This window comes from Centroberyx affinis, unplaced genomic scaffold, assembly GCF_046629955.1.
Source record: "Centroberyx affinis isolate AG114_WGS23_722 - 3 ecotype Tasmania unplaced genomic scaffold, CSIRO-AGI_Caff_v1 ptg001476l_1, whole genome shotgun sequence".
In the NCBI taxonomy this organism is placed as follows: Eukaryota; Metazoa; Chordata; class Actinopteri; order Beryciformes; family Berycidae; genus Centroberyx; species Centroberyx affinis.
The window spans coordinates 246,988-266,397 of NW_027279944.1; the positions used below are offsets into that span (position 1 = coordinate 246,988).

Consider the following 19,410-nt stretch of genomic DNA (forward strand, 5'->3'; position numbering starts at 1 on the left):
CAAGTCAGGTTCATATATACCTACTGTGAGAACCATCTCATATCTCAAGGCATGAGAATGTTGCAAAATCGCAAAAAAATGTGTTTGTCCTGTAACATTCCTTGCAGCTTGTAGAGCAGTTTCTCTTTATTTATTAAGTCAAACAGTGTAGTGTCTATCAGCAGCTCTGCAAGGACTAATCTATTCTGACAGCTGGGGAAAGTAATCAACAAGTTGTAAACATGAAATAAGGTCAAAAATAGTTTAGAGGTTCACTGGCTGCGGCGCCAGCATGATGTCTAAAGAGCTGAACTGTTATGATCAAACATCAAAGCAGTAAAACTGAGAGAAAGCATGGCCCATGTGAGCGATTGCTCTATGTTAGCATATTGATCTGTCTACATTCCCACATTCTGGGTTAAACCTTGAATCTTCAGCCTAGGTCACACACAGTCATCTTCAGCTGTTGGGTCAAAATTAACAAAGGCCGCGGTCAAAGTTCTTCACCAGGCGTTTGATGTGGAAAAGTTTGTGCCTAAGTTCTTTGCTCTGCTTCTTCTTTGCTTGGTAGTCTGGCAACTAGGAAAAAGAGGGAAATGTAAGCAAGCAATAACGTAGGCAAATAAATAAAGGCTACAACAATAATAATAATATCACGTGATGAGAGGATACATCAGTTTCCACTCACCCTCTTCAGGTCCTTCAGTCTGTTATACTCATCCGCCACACCCTTAGATGGGAAAAACAACTTCCATCACTGAATTGCACTGGGTGGATGTGTTTAGTCAGGATACATTTGGAAAAAATATTTGTCATGCGTTCATCTCATATTTATAGCATAAAGGATATATGAAAAAAAACCCTGAAATTGCTGCAAAAGAAAATAAATGTCTGTCATGAAAAAATTGGTTTGGTTCTCCTTTGCGCTTTAGGTTTTCTATGGCAAGACAATAAGCCACTACTGATAGTGAAGATGAACCAAGCTGTCACAGGTATAATTGACTATTCTAACGGCAATCTGCCCTCAGTGTTTCCGCTCCCCAGGTCGGCCTCCTGTTTGTCTCTACCTGGTACTTCATGGAGCCCTCGTCCAACGTGTCCAGCTCCCGGCTCAGCTTGTGCATCTGGTCACTGATGTCATCCATTTCGGCACAGAGGCTCTTATAGCGGGCCAGATCTGAGTCGAACTCCCTCCTGTACTGACGGCGCTGCTGGTCCGAAGTGATCTCTGGGTACAGCCTGGGGAGGGATATTAATATGAAGACATTAATCGATTCAGTAAGTGATTCAATATTGATCAATATTTGTACTGGCATTCAATTAAAACATTTAAATAGCAGGCCATCTTGCCTTGAAGACAGTGGTGAGACTGGACAATATTTGTGGTATGCAAGCATTTTCTTCTGGAATGGCATGAAATACTGTCTAATTAGAAAAACTTAAGTGTCTTTCAGACTTCCTCTCAGATAGGTAGATAGATAGATATTTTAGGTTGGGTTCAACCAATACAGGTTTTTGAAGGCCAGCGTCGATACCAATATTTCTGATTTGCTAATTGATAGTCAACATGTTCACCATAGAGCTTACTAAGGATTGCTTTCAGTTGCACCATTTTGAGACCCCAATTAAATCGAATGCTTTCTGGGAGCGATGCAAGATGGCCAGAGAGTGGCAATCTTGAGGTAGTGGCCCACCTGTGGAGGTAATCTCTCTGGTCCTGGTCAAGCTCATTCCCAGTGTCTCCTCCAGTGGTGTAGCCGGTCTCATACTGGGACTCCACCACCTCCGCAGCGGGAAGGCTAGGCCCTCGCTCCTGCCTCCATTCCCTCTCTGCAGGTTGAGGAGGTTTCTTGATGCTGTCGGCCTCCTCTGAGGAGCTGCTGGAGCAAACTACCACCCTGGTGTTCTGGTACAGAGGCTCAGGAACACGACTGTTGGTGTTGTTGGCAGAGAGGCTGTGGTAAAACAACATACACAACAGGCAGGGGAGCTGCTGTAAGTTTTATTAGTGTGTGTGTGTGTGTGTGTGTGTGTGTGTGTGTGTGCTTGCATGTCTCTTGCTGCGTTCACATCATGTCAGATTTGCCATAAATACAAGCTGGCAAGTGGGAAAAAACATTCACATCTGCCTCCTAGTGGTAATTACAAACAACACGTGGGAATTTCTTGTAGGTGCCGATATCTCCCACTTGTCCCACAACATTATCAGTTATATTCACACTGATACAATCAAATGTACTTACAAAAAGCAAGCAATATCTGCTGCAGTTAAAAATCATTTTGGATGTGGGCATCAAATTGTAGCAACAAGATGTCATCCCATTCTTCTGATATGGCATGATACAGCATATGTGTTTGTGTAAGCTAATGGCGTCTTGTAAAGTTACTTGCACTCAGAACTGGTGTGTAGACCAAAAACAGAAAACTGAACAACACAGACAGTATGGTCTGCATTCAAAAAGGAGGATACATGTTCCTTTTAACATTATTTAGTCATTGAGAGGAGAGCAGATGAATAGAGGAACATTTGGCATGGCTCGTTATCCTCAATAGAGGTCAGCTGTGTATGGCTAAGGTGCAGGACAAGTAAAAAAAGTAAAAAAGGAGCATGCACCCTACTTCTTGAGTGCGCGCTATAATATCTTTGTTATTCAAAGATGAAAATTATTCAATTTTTTTGTAGTGGCCAGATGTAACCATCACTCACGTGTTGCCATGGTAATTGCCCTCGCTATAGATGCTGACGGTCCCATTGCCATAGGAAACCACACTGTTCTCGGCCCTCAGGTCAGGTGCCGCCCTCTCTGATACGACAACAGTCGGTGCCTGCTGGGTGCTCCGCCCCTCTCCAACATGGTTCACCTGAAACAGTGTTAGGAAACTGGAAGTGATGAATCAGAATCACTTCAGTTAATCTAGGGATTTGTGGTTTCTGTATACAGTAGAATTCTCTATTTTTTCATGTTACATGTTTTCAGTCGGGGGTTGGTTGTTCATGAACTCAAATCAAATCATGCATTAAAAAGTATCTTAAAAATGTGACCCAAACTGCAAATTATTATATTCTGTTCCTGTGGACCTGCACCAGACAGAAAATCAAAGAAGATAAAAGGATTCATCATCCATACAAAGTATAGATGATCTGTATAGATGATTATCCTAAGATCCTGAGGATGAGGCAAATGCATTTTTTATGCTGGAAACAAAGAACCTTTTTGTTATGTGACTCTGTCTGTACTAAATCTGTCACATAAGCAGCAAAGTGCAGAACTGCAGACTCCTCTACACTGTTCAGCACGCTGAGCTCAACAGCGCTCTTGAATGAGTCTGTGTCGCAGCCAGACAGATGCATGCACGCACACACACACACACACACACACACACACACACACACACACATTGCTACAGTGAGACACATTGAGGTCAAATGGGAAGGAACTCCAACATCCATGAAACTGGGAGGGCAGAAGTCCTTTCTTCCAGATTTCCAGGATGATCGGTGTCTTGACTACCATCCTCCATCTCTCCTCCTATTCTCCACCATCAGAGCCCCTCAGTGAGAAGGAACCACACACAAAAGCAATTCCCTGAACTGCTTTCTGCATGAAGAGTCATGTGACCAATGGAGGGCTGTGTGTGTGTGTGCATGTGTGTGCGTGTGTGTGTGTGTCTGTGTATGTGTGTGTGTCTCTATTGTCTGTATCACCAGAAACACAGGAAGAACACAGGGAAAAGAGATCAAGTGAAATCAGTGGAACAAGACTTTGTAAACCATCAAGTAAACAGAGGACATGTAGTAGGGCAATGGTGCACTTTTATTCTCTTTCAGTAAAAGCAGCATAGCCTATCCTTTACTTTTAACACCCACAGTGTAACACAGCAAAATTACAATCTAATACAGCCACAGAAAGGATTGATCTCAGGGAAAACACCTTTTAAATAAACCATTACATATAAACAAATAGAAACTAATTGTGTAGTAAGAAATTCTACAAGCAGAGATAGACAAAGCAAACAGCCTCAAATCATACAGAGAATAACAGATATTCAAACTGCATTATGCCTCATGTAATCCGCTGCCATATAATGCATCATTAATGACTTCTAGACTTCGACCTATTTCTGGACTGGAGCCTAGTCTCACAGGATGAGGATGAGGATCCAGTGAGCTGGCGGGAGTGTCTGGAACAACCAGCCTGTGATATGGATCTGATGACTGGTGAGTCACTGGTTGTTCCTCTAAGCTGAAAACCTGCTAGAAACTGTGGGGAATCCTTCTGTGAGAATTAGACACGGTCAAGCAGCAAGGCACTGTGGCGGCCTCCGTTTTGTGAAATTCACATGGAATTAAAGGGAAACACACCACACACTTTAGACAATGCTGTATGTTATTCTTATCCACTAGGACAAGTCCAGTCAATATTTGTGGACAGGAACAACTCTCTCCCAAAGCCAGAAACCAGAGAACTAAGCCTGGAGACTGTAGGACATCTGGAACTGCTCCAGAGATGAGGAACGGCAGACTGATTTTATGGACCCAGAGATTTGTTAGAATTTTTATACTCTCTCTTTTCACTTATTGGCAGTTCTGCAACATAAAATGTGCCCATATGCTCACAAAACCCCCCTGTGCCTTTGCATACACCATCTTGCACTTATTCCTTCTCTGTGGAGCAGCTACACACTTCACACCTCATCACATCACATGTTTACAGTAAGTCTCTGTCCTGTGGGTTCTGGCTCCGGGAGAGATGCTCATGTTCACGAATATTAATTGAGCTGTCCTAGACCATAGGGACAACATACAAATGTCTAAATTGAGCGGTGATTCCTTTTAAACGACCGATACTATATTCTCATTTTAGTCAAGCCTTCTCTCAATTACCACACTTTTCCAATTCTGTTTAGAGAGAATGTAGCACAAAATACTGGGAAATGAGTTCTTTGCTGGGGATCCAATCTGCAGCGAGTGTGAAGCAACCCCTTTGCAGAGTGAATCATTTAGTGCCACCGTGTTCTGTAGGGATTCACACAGCAACACTGAGGCAACTCAACCCTTTTTATACATTATACATGTCACATACATTATATATGCCTCCCTGCAAGGCAAGCATCTTCTCTGCGATACAAGACTGCCCCAGAATAGGGCTTGCATCTAGACGCACCAACTCACTACACGCTTTGCAATGATATATGTAGGCCAAGGCCTCCATGGATAAATTGATTGTGAATACATTACTTCCCTTTCCATTATGAGTCACGGTGGACATCCACCCAGAAGAAAAAAGAAAAAGTAGTAGACTGCTACCCCCCTAAGTAAATCACTACTTTAATCACTGCTATAAGCTACCAGAGTGAAGTACAAACAGCACAGCAATCACTCAGCTGCTGCTCGGGCAAATGGGATATACATTTTCCACCAACTACAATACAGGATTATTACAGAACTACTATTGTTTAATACTGCTACTACTATAATTGCAATACTACTAGTAATAATCTGATTCTTCATTGATTCCAGTAGAGAAATGTTCTTTTTGCTTGCCCTGCTCCACAGGGAGGTCAGAGGTCAGGTTCAGCTGCACAACAGCACTCCTGCAGCTGGAGGGGACTCAGTGTCTTGTTCAAGGACACTCCAGCAGCATGGCTGCTTGCCGACACAGGGACTTGAACCCGGGTCCTCTGGTTGTGTAGTGGTCTCACTGCACCACTCTGCTTCCCATGGAGGATGTGAAGCTAGTGTTTTATGGAAATCTACATCATTTCAAAACACGGGGCGATTTCAAATATATTGAATCCTGCGTTAATATCCTTTATGCCATAATCCTCAAAGGGTACTATGTAGAAACCTCACTCCTGTTGAAGGAAAGGGTTCAGAGCTGAAATATCATTGTTTTTTTCAGTTGGATGCTGTACTTTTTATCTGTTTTGGTGAATTAGGTTAGGAATGAGTTACTTGGTGTAAGTTTATCAATGTATATCAAAAATACATAATTCTGTTCAAAATAATGTAATTGTCTTGCAGCTAATATGTTACTAATAAATGTCTACAGCTAAAAAATAATGTGGTAGGTTAATTTCATGCTTTCATTTTCCAGGCACTTTTATCAAAAAGTTAATATTTTATTTAAAACCACACTCTCTACTCTAACTGCTTTGTCTCTTAGTCAATCATTTCGTAGCATTCTTACTTGACTGGTAAGTTAGCTTACTAGCTGGTCAAGCTATGTTACTTGTGTTACAATCCTATATTGAGAGCTGGAAATTCTAGTAAATAATGTACCGATGGGTGAAGTAGTTGGTATGGTTACCTGAAACACCTGCAGCTTATGCTGTCAATCAAAAGAAGGGGCGGGATCTTCCTCTCCAAGCCACTGCACTGAGATCCGGATGTAAACATTGCAGCCTAGTAAACATTAAAAATTAAGACTTTCCGAACGTCTTTGAAGGTAATACATTTATTCGGCATAGTCACTGGGGTCTAACAACATACTCTACGTCTGTACGAAATTATGAATGTAAACAAATCCACGTTGTTTACATGGAAATACTGTTGTTCCCCTTTAAATCATGCGTGATAATGTGTCCAGGAAATGTGTGTTTGGTAACTGTTCAAACAACCTGCCACTTAACCGTGAGGTGAGCAACTCACAAAGGGACTCATGATCTGTTTCCTGTCACAAGGGATCCTGTGATGGTCCATATCAGCTTTTATATGGTCTCTCTGCAGCTGTTATCACCAGGCTGGTTAATGATCAGTCAGAGTGAAACCTAGGTGTGCCAAAGATAAACAGCAGCATGCTCTGAGTCAACAGCAGCAGGTAGTGTGAGTTTCTGAAAACTACCGTGATCGATGGTCACTAACAAGACCAGAGAATCACGGTGATGCATTTGTATCGGTCCTGAGACTTCGTACTAGCTGGGATCTAGACAAGAGCAAGCAAGAGATCACAAGCAGTGAAGTCACTCAGTCTTTTGTGTGTTTCTGCTTTTGTATTTGTTTGTGAATTAGAAAGGAAATGGAAAGAAACATTAGCCTTCCATCACTGTCACAACAAGATTGGAGAAAATGTATGTGGATTTACTGTGGTGTAGCTGTTATTATGATCATAATATTGTTGGTTTATTATTGATTATATAAAGGCCACTCACTCAGTCATTCACTCACTCACCTGCTCACACACTCATTCATTCATTCATTCATTCATTCCCATTCATTATCTCAGGGATTAAAGCAAAAAAAAAATCTTCTGACTGAAACTTTTTTTTCAGGCCAAGTCATATTTCCCATCTACAATTTGTAAAACAAGTTACAGAGGAGGCCCCCCCCCATTAGGGCGTGTACACACTGTCCGACTTTTTTTAATTTTTTTTAGAAAAGGCAGGTGCCGTGCCGCCTTTTTAGAGCGGATGCTTTTTTTTCGCTGTGTGGTCACATCCCATAGGTTTTCATGTAAAAAAAAGGCGGACAGTGTGTACACGCCCTTAGCCCTCGACGCCCGCTAAACAAGTAAAATTATGAGATTTCAGCACCACCCCACGCATAACCATTGCTGCTGTTCTCTAATGCAGCCATCAAGTTGTAAAAAGGCTTTAACCTACACTTTATTTAAATACTCGAGACCAATAGCATTTTAAGGGAAGAAGATGCTTTTGAACAGCTTTTACGTAATTTCAGTGCTGTTTTCAATCTATGAAATAAAACTGATACTTTTTGCAAGGCTTGACTCAGTTTTTAGTCATAAAAATAATCAACCATCTACATAACTTTTCAGTGCATATGTTTTTATGTATCTTATTATAACACCAAACAAAACAATGTTTTTGTTTTAAGTGAGCGCTCAGGGTTTCCCATTAATGTATTAAACTGTGGCGCGCCGCCACAGTTTCACGGCGCTGAGAAAGAAAATGTTGCCGTTGTTATTAGTAGTTTTACTATTGTTTTTGCGATCTTTGCCTTCGTAAAAGTCAGTCTCTCAAGGGGCTGTCCCTCCCCCCTGCTTTGGCAGGTGCTGCTAAACACACCCTCACCCCAATATGTGTGAGATGAGACGCAAACACGTGCATACGCGCGCACACACACACACTATGTGATACTGCGGATGTCTCTCAACGAAGCACAAGCCACGACCTGGAACACATTTGTAGCAGGCCCATTCACACAAAGAGTGACAACTCTGAATATTTGTGCCAAATATTCAGAGAAAACAATGGAGCTTTATCAACGTGCTTTTATTTTACTCGCTCTCTAAAGTAAATAAAGACAGAGCCGATGGATTTGGGTTCATGAATTGCCGCAAAAGAGAGAGGAGTCAGCAGAATCAATAATGCTCTTATACGGCGCTTTCATTACATTATTGTGCTTTGTTTATATGAGAGCTAATTGTACTAATGGCCACCAAGTGAAGCTATTCATTTTTTTACCAGTAGGAGACTCCGCACACCACATCTACTGTGGATCAAAGAGGAAAGTCTCTTGTAGCCCATGTTGAGTGAAACACCTGTAACTTCACCGTGGCTAAACGGATTTCAACAGGCTACTGGAGGGACACATGTTGTTACCTACCGGTCATATTATACGTTAAACATAGGATAATAGTGCATTTGCGGTCAGGTTGGACAAGACATGAGGCTATTTTGTTTAGCTAGCAAAAGTTAGCGAGTTAACTAGCTTCCAGGTCAGTAAACTGCCTTACCGCTAATCCCAAGAGCTCTTCCGATTCTGACCGGTATGTCACGTTTCTTTTCAACATTTTTAGAGGCGATGGTCTTTGTAAACAGCGCCGGGTTCCTCTGGACTTCTGTCATCAGTTCCTCAGCAGCAGCTCCGTCACTGCAGTGAACTACTGAACTCTCCCAACCCGTCCTTTGTAGAACTCTATCGAATCGCAGTATGAGTAAAAATGCAACGTGACTGTATTCCAACATTCATGCGACTCAACCATTATTTTTAGCTGCATTCTTACACCCTATTTTTTGCTGTATGTTTACACCCTTTACTTAAACAAAACAGGAGATGATGAGAAACAACCAACATCAGAGGTAGCATGGTAATAGTAGAGCAAGAGCAAATTTTTAGGAAAAATATACATAAATTTAGGCATTAATCAATAACATAGGCTTGTTTGTATTTATAATATGCAGTCATGACTGCATTGCTTACAAAACTAGTAGGCTAAGTAGGCTAATGTAAATAAAATAACATTATTAAAAGAACATTATAACATCATAGCCTACAGCCATAGCTCCCCATGTCATCTGAAATGGACATGGGGAGCCAAGCCTACGTTATCAGCATTCTAGTCAAAAGACAGATTCGAGAATATTATGGCCTAACGAGAAATATAGGCTATATACGTATAATTACCGACATCCAAGTAGATTGTATGCCTATACAAATCAGCTACCTATCACCTGGTAGCGCGATGCCTAAGTCCCGTAACACCCCCCTCCCCTCGCTTTTTTTCCCCCTTCGGATCTACACTGATCTCATACATGGCCTCTCTGGAATCCAATTGATGGAAATCCGTCGTAGCGACAGAGAACTTTAATCCCTGGATTCTCTGTGTTAATAAAAAAAATCTGTAAATGAATTAGTGAATAACCAAAGATCAGCCTCACCCAGTCCTGGACGTCCTGTCCCTCGGAGGTCCTGACCAGCGGCTGGTCCCAGTAGATGTTGGCTTTGCCGTGGCGCCAGATCTTGCTGCGGGTCTTGTAGGCGTAGTAAGCAGCTAGGGAGAGGGCCAACACCACCATCAGGCCTAGCACTAATGCAACCGCCTGCAACACAGAGGGGAGTGAATTATCAATGAAAACTAGATAAAATAGAATAGAGAATAGAATAGAATAATCCTACAAACCTCCTCCGGGTCCATGTAGCAGTAGTGCTGCAGGTATTGATTGTACATGGGGAACCCCCCGGGGAAACCGGCCCCCACGCTGCCGCTGAGGCTCGGGCTGCCCTGGATGTTTTGACACATCATCAGCATGGGGTTGTACAGCATGCTCTGGGAGCTCTGGGACATCGGGTTCACCCCGATCACAAAGATGATGTCGATGATGCCCTTGAAAACAAAAGAGAGATAGACTCAATCATCATTACAATCTAAATGTGTTGAATAATGCGTTTAAGCAATGCTGTCAATGCATTTTACTAAAAATACAAAAGTATAACAATAAAATAACTGTAACACACTCACTTCCTCGTTTTCAGCACTTTACATTGATCATTTGATGTGCCTATGTGTTTATTTTAAGTGTTTTACATCATTTCTGTATAATTCATCTGTTGTGTGAATGTGTTGTGTTTTATGCCTTGCTGCACCCAAGTTTCCCATTGAGGGTAAAGTCTTAAACATGAAGGATAAATCTACCCTAAAACACTTTAACACCATTAAAAAACACCTGTTGGTGGTGTGCCTTGCCTGTCTGGGCCCTTTTGTTGCTTGGTGGTGTGTTTTTCTTACTCCTGCGGATAATTGGCCAAATGACATGACGTTACGTTGAGATATTTCCAGTGCAGGTACAATGGGGTTTTATAGCAGAAAATTTTACAAATGTCTGAAACATTAGTGTGCCAGGTTTTGGTGTCAGTACCTCTGTTCTAGATTCCCCAGTTTGCACAAATGAGCAATCATACAGGGAGAAATCCCTTGTAGAAGAGGCAGAGATACCAATTCCTCCACCGACAATAGCGGTGGAGAAATTAGCGTCAATAGACTAGAAAAACTCTCGCTCTCTTGCTCTTACTATGCTAAAGCTATCACTATCACTATTGGTCTTTCCACATATACCCCACATATAACATATAACCCACAGCTGAATGCCACAAGTTCACGTCCGTTCTCTGGGGTTGTCGAAAGTCATTCTGGGAACTGAGTTAGAAGTAGATAAGGAAGGTTGAGGGAAAGTGGGTACACCAAAAACAGTAAATTACAACACTTCATGACAAAATAACTCCTGGAATGCTTTGAACATCACAGATTGATGATATCTAACAGTGTAAGAGTATCCAAGGGTGGATTTTTCCTTCAGCATAATGATTATTTGATAGAGAAAATACTATTGAAGCTGAACACTCTTTATAGTCACACGTTTTATGTAGTGAAAGAGGCCTGATGATGGCACACAAAGCTTCGGTGAGGTCGCCTTACTTGCAGGACAGCTAAGATGATGTCACAGATGAACACGGTGAGGTAGAACCTCCGTCCCCTCATGAGCCGCGACCGCGAGAAACTCCCCACCAGGAACCCCAGCGAAACCAGGAAGTTGATGGCCGCCATGGAGATCATGGCCGACTTGGCGGAGTACGGCGTCATGTAGGAGCTGGCGTAGCCGTAGCTGCCTCCGTAGTACCCCGATCCCGTGCCTCCGGCCCCGCCCGCCGCCCCGACACCGTAGCCCCCGTACCCAAGGTCGTGTATGTCCCACACTAAGGTGGAGGCCACGCAGGCGAAGATGAGGAAACACATGATCACCGTGGCTCCCTCGAAGGTTTTGACGAAGCCGGGGGGAGAAAACAAGCGGTAGAAGTGCTGAGGCTTCTCCTCCATGTAGTAGGAGTCCGGAGGGAGGTGGTAGGAGTAGGGGACATACTGGCTCCGGGGGGAGTGGACGCCCCGCGAGGGATAGAAGCTGTGGGAGGCGGTGCTGTAAGGCGGGCTGTACACAGGGGGGCTATCGTACTGCCGAGGGTCATACATGATTCAGTGGTGATTACTGGGATTCCAGCTGGAGGAGGGGGGAAAAACAAGGTGGAATGAATTCTTGGTATTTTACAAAAAAAGAACTGAAATATTCTATCACTTCACATTATATATATTTTCAGTTCTATTATAAAATAACATTTGGATCCATTTTGGCAACAACAGCTTTTCTAACAGCTGTTCTGACCTTATGTTTTCTTATTCCTCTGGAGTGATACCTTTATGAATCTAGTCACTGATTTACTAAAAATTCTATAAAATAATTCAAACACATAGGCTCTACTGCATACCCCCTCTTTCGCAGTAGGGCCAGGTAGAAATATCGATTTTCCAATTAATTGCTATTTTCTTTTGGACAAGCTGATATTGATTCTGAAAATTATTCTGAAAATGAGCCTTTTTTCAGTGGATGTGTGTAGATTTTCACAAAGCTAGGCTTCTATTGTAGGAGGCGGCCAGCTTCTATTGTAGTGGGCCTCTACTCCTCCAATTGTGAATGTTAAACATTAACCTTTTTAGTAATGCATCATATTATAGAGGGTTCCCTGTGCAATTCACAGCTTTCATTCTCAGAAAATGTCTTTCATATCTAACTAGTATTGGTATTGTAACTAAAGAACCCCTTATTGAATCGATATTGAACCAAATTGATATTGATGAATCCAATGGGGAGATCAGTGCTGATACCCAGCCCTATTCTCATTCATTTCAATCACTTTCCATTGTTCATTTGATGCCTATGTTTATTTAAAGTGTCCTACAGTCTTTGCCGCACAGCACACACCTCTCTGCCCTTGTTTCACCCCACCCCATCCCAACACCCTCTCTCCAGTATCACTGACCCACACTCCATCACTCCAGTGGAACTCAACCCAGCAGGCTTCAATAATTCAGACAGACAGCAGATCAGAGGCGAGCCGGGGCAGCCATGCATAGTGTTTACTGCAAGGGAAACCACAGACGTGTTCCCTCATATACTGCTCTATGTTACCTGCGGACCAGCTGAGTGGCAGCCTATGGGCTGAATGTAACGAAGAGTGGGGAAGCTACAAAATATGTCATGTGTAGCCCAACAGTGGGTTTTTTGATCTCTCAAAAGTCTGAAAAACAAATCTATCTCCTGCTCTCTCTCTCTCTCTCTCTCTCTCTCTCTCTCACACACACACACACACACACACACACACAAGCATGTTCTCACCCTTAAAGGCAGGATACACTAAATAATTCAAAAGCTGAACTGGACAAATCCATTCATTCTGGCACATATCAAAGCAAATTTAATTCAAGGTTCCAGTTCACAGAAAAATCTGTCTACTCTCCATGTTCAGTGAAAATATGATCAGTTCATTTGATAACTTTTATCATCAATCAAAACAAATTTTAAATGTCCTTTACAAATGCTTTACAAGTCCGATATTTACACCCTTGAAACATTTCTGACTGAAGAGGTCAGATAATAAAACAGGTCTAATTAAAAGAACTATTAATTTACACGTTCTCACAAACTACAACAGTCAAATGAGCAACAAAGAAGTAGTACAGGATTAGATGTTATGCAACTTACCAAGAGTCTGTGTAAAACGTTCTTCAACTTTGCACCAGTCCGGCTGCAATGGTTCCTTCATTCATGCGCGTCTCCGTTGAAAACATCGTTGTGTCCGTTTTATACCTTGTCTAAGAAAAATCCGACATTTTCCATCGTTACTGCTTCAGTAAAACACTTTGTCTTCTGGAAAATTGTCAAAAACGCGTTGGGCCACCTGTCTCGAGGTGGGCCTGCACCGGCTGTGTGCCACGCGCATGACCGGAGGCTTCCACATGTCACCTTGAATGGTCTCATAGACAGGCTTAGTGATTCAAGTGTCCTACTAGTTACATGCAAATTATTCAGCGATGCAAATGTTTATCACCCACCAGTTCCACCCCTCAATGCATGCAAAGCTTTTTTTAGGCTATGTTTAAAAGCAAAATGTTATATATAGCAATATTCATCATCGTACACGCTGTTTTACATCAGCTGTGTGTACCATAAAACCAACATGATTTACTTTAAAACCGCAGCTGTGGACAACTGTTGTCAATAATGCCTTTGTAGCCAATTCATTAGGCTACACAGTCATAACAATGACTGAATGTATGCATATTGTTGTTGTTGTTGTTATTGTTAAAGTGGTCATAAATACAATGAAACAAGCCTTCATACATTAGAGGCTGTCTCATAAGGCATTAAAGGCAGTCTCAGAAGGTTTCATAATGCATTACTTCATTCAGGCACCTATCATAGTCTAAATGAACATCTTTCCACTTAGGACAGATGGATGGACTTTGTGCAGTTTATGAGTCTTTTTTATTACTGTATGAGTGATGCATATTACATTGCTGGGTATTTAATATTTTGCAGTACTAAATATGCTCAGGTCTATAGCACATTCATAACACCTGAACAACTGAACAATAGCTTCATGACAGCAACATGACACATTGATGACTTCTGACTGATTCTTAATGTAAAGTTTCATACAGGGATCCATTTGTGACCGTTGTTGTATGGAAACACATTACAGTAATTCATGTCTTTTCACAGCAACAAGCAGTGTAATTATTTTTCCATGCACATTTCTCTACAATTCAAATAGCTGGTGGAAATGTTTTGCTAACTAGCAGAAGATTAATTTCAAGTTCCCTGGTTAAGTAAACTTAACCCTTTGTTGAGGATGTAACATTACGTAGTGGGCAAGGTATATCTAAAATAATAATAGCTGTTAAAGGATAATTCCAGTTGTTTTCAACCTGGGCCTTATTTTCCTTTTGCCGTCAAGACAATTGACTGTGTTCAAAATTTCATCACTTACTTCACTGTAGAGCTTTATGTGCCTCCGGTCTGCAGGGTGCTGCTCTCTAATACACACCCAGAGGGCCAATGCAATCTCCAACAGTTGAACCCAAAAAGTGATTAAAACACCTCCTTAGTGATTAAAACACCTCCTTAGTGCTTTTTGTTTGAGTTAGTAAGCTAGCCAAATGTCTGTATGGTGTTTGTAGCAAGCTATGTACCAAGCTAGTGAGTCAAAGGCACAATAAGTTTTTATTGTATGTTTACTGGGGTTGATATAATTGTTGATCCAATTACTTCACCACTGGCTTTCAGTAGTCACTTGCCCGACTTATCACCCAAACCTACCTGCTGGAGGACAGGGCTACAAATGAGCAACTGGCATTGCAACACATTTTGTTCTCAAGCCAAAAAGGCAAATGACAAAGCAGTATTATCATTATAGTATTTTGAATTGTGATATAATCATTAAATAATCATTAAACAAAAAAATAATCATTAAACAAAAAAAAGAAAATTTTCAGTGGGACTTTTATTTTGAAACTTATACTCAATTGACACATTTTTCCTTTGCAGTGGCACAAATGACATGAAAATTGCAAGAAAAGAAAATATAACATGACATGTAATGAAAGCTATGAGCTATGAAAGTTATGAATCATTTTTCATGAATGTGCCATGTAGCTGTTATGGAACTCTAGTTCAGGTGTTATGAATGTGTTGTAAACCAGAGTTCATGTAATGTCTTACCTCATGTTGACACCTTCAAAACTATCACATAATCCACATAGTCTACAGTAATCCAAAATGAAAACATGTTTTTCATACAAAATACAATATATTCAAAGCACCATGGGTGCTGACATGACAAAATAATTTCTCTCAAAGAAAGAGACAAAGGACGCTGGTCATTGTGTGCCACCGCTATCTCTTCATGTCCGACATTTTGCCATGGTGTCCTGGTCAAAACTGCGGATCCTGTTTTTGATGTGGCTTAGTTTAGCTTTCAGATAGTCGTAGCGTTCCTTCTTCTCTAGGAAGGCAGGGTCCTGTAAAGTCACACAGAAACAATCCATTGAAAAACAACTGCAACCTCAACTACTCAAATCTGTGTCTTTCTCTTTTGTTATTTCTCTTCCTCTCTTCCTCTGCTAGCTATTGTCTAGCCTTGATTCTCCCTGTAATGCAATTGTGTTAAATGAGAATTTCCAGAGTTGCCCACATTTCAAAGTGGCAGCAATATTATCTGCATCAGTGGACAGCTTTATTGAAAAAGCAAATATTACCTGGGTGTTTACACAACAGTAACAATTCTAATACATCTCTCAGTTAAACGTTAGAGTGATTTCTGAATGATTTTTGGAATTGTTTCAGACTGTGCAGATAGGGAACGTGAGGGGAATGGTAACTCTTCCATCACTTACACTCTTTTTCTGCTCAAACTTCTTCAGAATGCGTTGAATTCTCTTCCGATCCTAAGGGACAAACAGAATAATATCCAGATGAATTGATTGCATATGAGATATAATGCTTATACAACAATCTCTAGAATAATTACTTCACGTAGAAATAGAGACATTCAGCAGGTCTGAACAATAAGCCACGTTTGCGATGATATAGAGCTCAAAAAACACACACTTGATCAATAGTGTTGGCTTATAATCTGTTTAAAATGCTAAGATGCCTAACCATGACCTCTTGATGCAGGTATACATGAATAGAATGAACCCGCCATGTGAAGAAAAGAGGGAAATCTACCTTTACCTAACACTCATCCTACATCCTACAAGTACATCAAAGAAATTATTTATCTGAAAATGTATCATTATTCATCTATCTCACCTCCTGGCTTTTTCCACCTCGGAGGAGTTTGGCCATCATGGTGTCCAACTCGCTGAACTTATTGAGGGCAGCGCTGATGTCTCTGTGAAGATCCTTGTATTCCTGATACTGGTCATTAAAAACAGCTTTGTACCTCTCCCTTTCCTCCACAGAGCTGATCTCTGGATACTTCCTGTAGGGATAAGAGTATATTAGACAACACAGGCTGAGAAAGGTTATTACATGGTGACAACAAACTGATTGTTCTTTTTTGTCTCCGTACAGTTGTTTGATGGTTATCGAGTCAATCTATCAGCAACAAATATCAAATAACCAACAGGGACATGACTATTAAAGGAATACCTTAACATTTTGAATTTTAGCATTCATTTTAGAGAATCTGAAGGACTAATGTAAGAAAATAAATCTTGGGTGAACAAAAATAGCCAACTTAAAGTCAAAATATCTCTTTCACATACATAGGCCAAATTCTCACTCACATGATATAGTCTGCGATGACATGTATTTTGGGGATGTAAGCAGGAGCTATGGCTCTGTTGAGGGTGACTGGATCCTCATGGACCTCAGTGATGAGTGTGTGCTGATTGATAGGCTTTTTACGCAGAGACCCATCTATGTCATCCTCAAATGCTATCCTCTTTGTTTTGGTCGGGGCCAGTGGGATCGAGGGATGGCGCTGTTCCTGAGGTCAAAGGTGAAAGAGAAAGAGTCAGGAAAATGTGAACTGACAATTTTTCAAATGAAGTTCTCTAATGACTATTACCCATCATGTGTGCAGGCCTGTGCCATCATTAATATAACAACTAGCTAGAAGTCTTGAAGCAAAATGTAGGCGTCATGGACAAATACAAAACCATCAAAAAAATAGTCCCTTTATTCTCCTTTGACAAGCTCTGCCTCTGAAGCTGCATTCCCTCAGCTGGGAGATGGAAATATTATGATCACTCCTGGCCTCTCACCCTTTCTTATTTGACATCAAATATATTAGCTGACCATGTTGGTTCTCACCCGTAGGAGGTGGCTGTGATGGCTGATAACATGGTTTCTATTTGCAAACAGTAATAAGCTCAGAAGCTATTGAAGGGGGCAACCAGCAGTGCTTGGTATATGAAAAACAATGGCATGTCTGTCTTATGTTCTCACTTCAGTACATTGTACAAAGCACACACATTAACACATATACTATTTGTATATCTCATTTGTGTCTATATAGACTGATAGTGTAGATTGCACATGAACTGAAAATGTAAACAAGCTTCTGCCAAGTTTTCTTGACTGACTTGAGATTTCATCAGATTTGCTGTTGAGTTGTTTTGAGGCTATTGTTGGCTCATTTGCAATCAGTCATCACAGCCCTCACTGTGACCTGAATGTGGTGTTTGATGTGACACATATACCTAAAATAACCCTTAAGATGACAAGAAGACAGTGATGCCCGAACTGCACTCACTAAGCCTCCTGTCTCACACCTAATGTGACCTGGGAGAGACAGAGTGTGTGACAGAGCAATAGAGACAGAGTAAGTGAAGGAGTCACACTAGAAAGGGATAAAGCACAGTCTAAAGATGTTCAGGAATAAAGAGCCGACTGGCACTATGCAAAGCCAGTTATGGAAAACATTTTAAAGGGGAACTTCACACATTTTTAATAGACTATCTATAGTGTATTTTATCATAATTGTATTACTTTGTGACTCTTTGTTTAACAATATTTTGCACATGTTCTTAATAATATCTCATATATTGTATATGTGATGACCAGCTAGCATATTCAGCTGAATCTCTTTATGGCTCTTGAATAAGAGGCTTTAATCTTTTCATGAATATTATTTCCTTCACACTTTGAATTTAGAAGAGATGAGATCTCAAATTTTTAGAAGAGATTAATCTCAAATTTCTATGGGAGTTTTACCTGATTCCCAAACTGTTCCCTGTCCCTGCGTGCGGCCTCATGCCTCCACATCCTCAGACACACCAGGAAGCTTACGAGATACATCAACATGTTGATGAAGATGAAAGCCGTTCCCGCCATCTGGCCGCCATCGACCCGACACAGATTGGCCATGATGGGGTTAACGCCTACAGTCGTGTAGCACAGCCCCCCGCGGTTCAGGTCGTTCAGGTACACAATCCCCGCTGCCATGTAGAGCAAAAACAGCGCCACGTTGATGAACGCCTCCGTCAGCGGCCACCAGGGGGAGTCGAGGAGAATAGTGCGGTAATACATGGTCATGCCCATTACCAAGAGGATCAGGGTTATGATCCAGGAGACTCCAGCTACAGCTAGGATAAAAGGAGTCATGGGGCCTCTGTAGCTGTACCCGGACAGGCCGAGCCCATTGTTGTATGCCCCGTTATAGAGTCCGTAGGTGTTGGACCACTCGCTGTCTTTCTGGATGTAGGCGACGACGCAGGCAAAGACCATGCCGCCAAACAGGAGCTCGAGTCCAGCGAGGAGCCTGAGCAACCCAGGCCACGATTTCAAATAAGAGTACTTGAGTTTGTAGACCTCCACCTTCTCGGCATAGTACTCCGCAGGGTGGATACTGGTCAGTACCGATTCCTCTCGCGGGCCCTGATGGAACAGATCATCGTGAACGGGGCTGTCCCTTAATAAAGGCTTGTGGGAGCTCAGCGATCCATCCTGGGTGTCCCAGTGCCTGCGCTCCAGCAGGGGACTAACAGGAGGACTCACCCTGGTCCCATTGGGAACGATCTTGATCCTTGTAGAGCTGGCTTCAGAGTCACTAAAAGTGTCATCTCCCTTTGTCCATTTCTGGAGAATGCTCCCCCATGACTGAGGGAGGAGGGATTTCAGCCTGTTCTTTATGTTGCCTTTGCTGTCATCATTCTCTCTTTCTGCGTAAGGTGGAGTGCTGGATGTGCGGCCGGTGGAGTTGCCATCGTTGTCTGAGATAGTATCTGACGTGGGTGTGTGAGCAACCCACACAGGCACTGGTACATCACTAATGGAGTTTCTCTTGCTAGAGGAGGACCCAGACATACTCTCGGGGTCTTGCCTCTTGAATTTTCTGCTCCAGTTTTTCAT

At 41.9% G+C, this 19,410-nt stretch overlaps 1 protein-coding gene across 1 annotated transcript; it reads right to left on the reverse strand.

Moving 5' to 3' along the window:
* Window positions 1-456: 456 nt before the first annotated feature.
* LOC139650268 (uncharacterized) lies at window positions 457-19,410 on the reverse strand. The gene is made up of 13 exons (XM_071526874.1): window positions 18,274-19,410; window positions 16,842-17,044; window positions 16,363-16,534; window positions 15,945-15,995; window positions 15,471-15,569; window positions 11,136-11,687; window positions 9,843-10,046; window positions 9,601-9,762; window positions 2,687-2,841; window positions 1,674-1,934; window positions 1,047-1,218; window positions 668-709; window positions 457-558 (listed from the first exon to the last, which is right to left on the reverse strand). Exons 1-13 carry the CDS (start codon window positions 19,408-19,410, stop codon window positions 457-459), a joined length of 3,312 nt encoding a protein of 1,103 aa, XP_071382975.1.

Coding starts and splice junctions, on each gene's coding strand:
- LOC139650268 (XM_071526874.1), bottom strand. CDS start 19,410: ATGAAAAACTGGAGCAGAAAATTCAAGAGGCAAGACCCCGAGAGTATG. Junction 10,047..11,135: donor TCATCTTAGCTGTCCTGCAA/GTAAGGCGACCT, acceptor TTTGTTTTCAAG/GGCATCATCGACATCATCTT. Junction 559..667: donor GACTGAAGGACCTGAAGAGG/GTGAGTGGAAAC, acceptor TCTTTTTCCTAG/TTGCCAGACTACCAAGCAAA.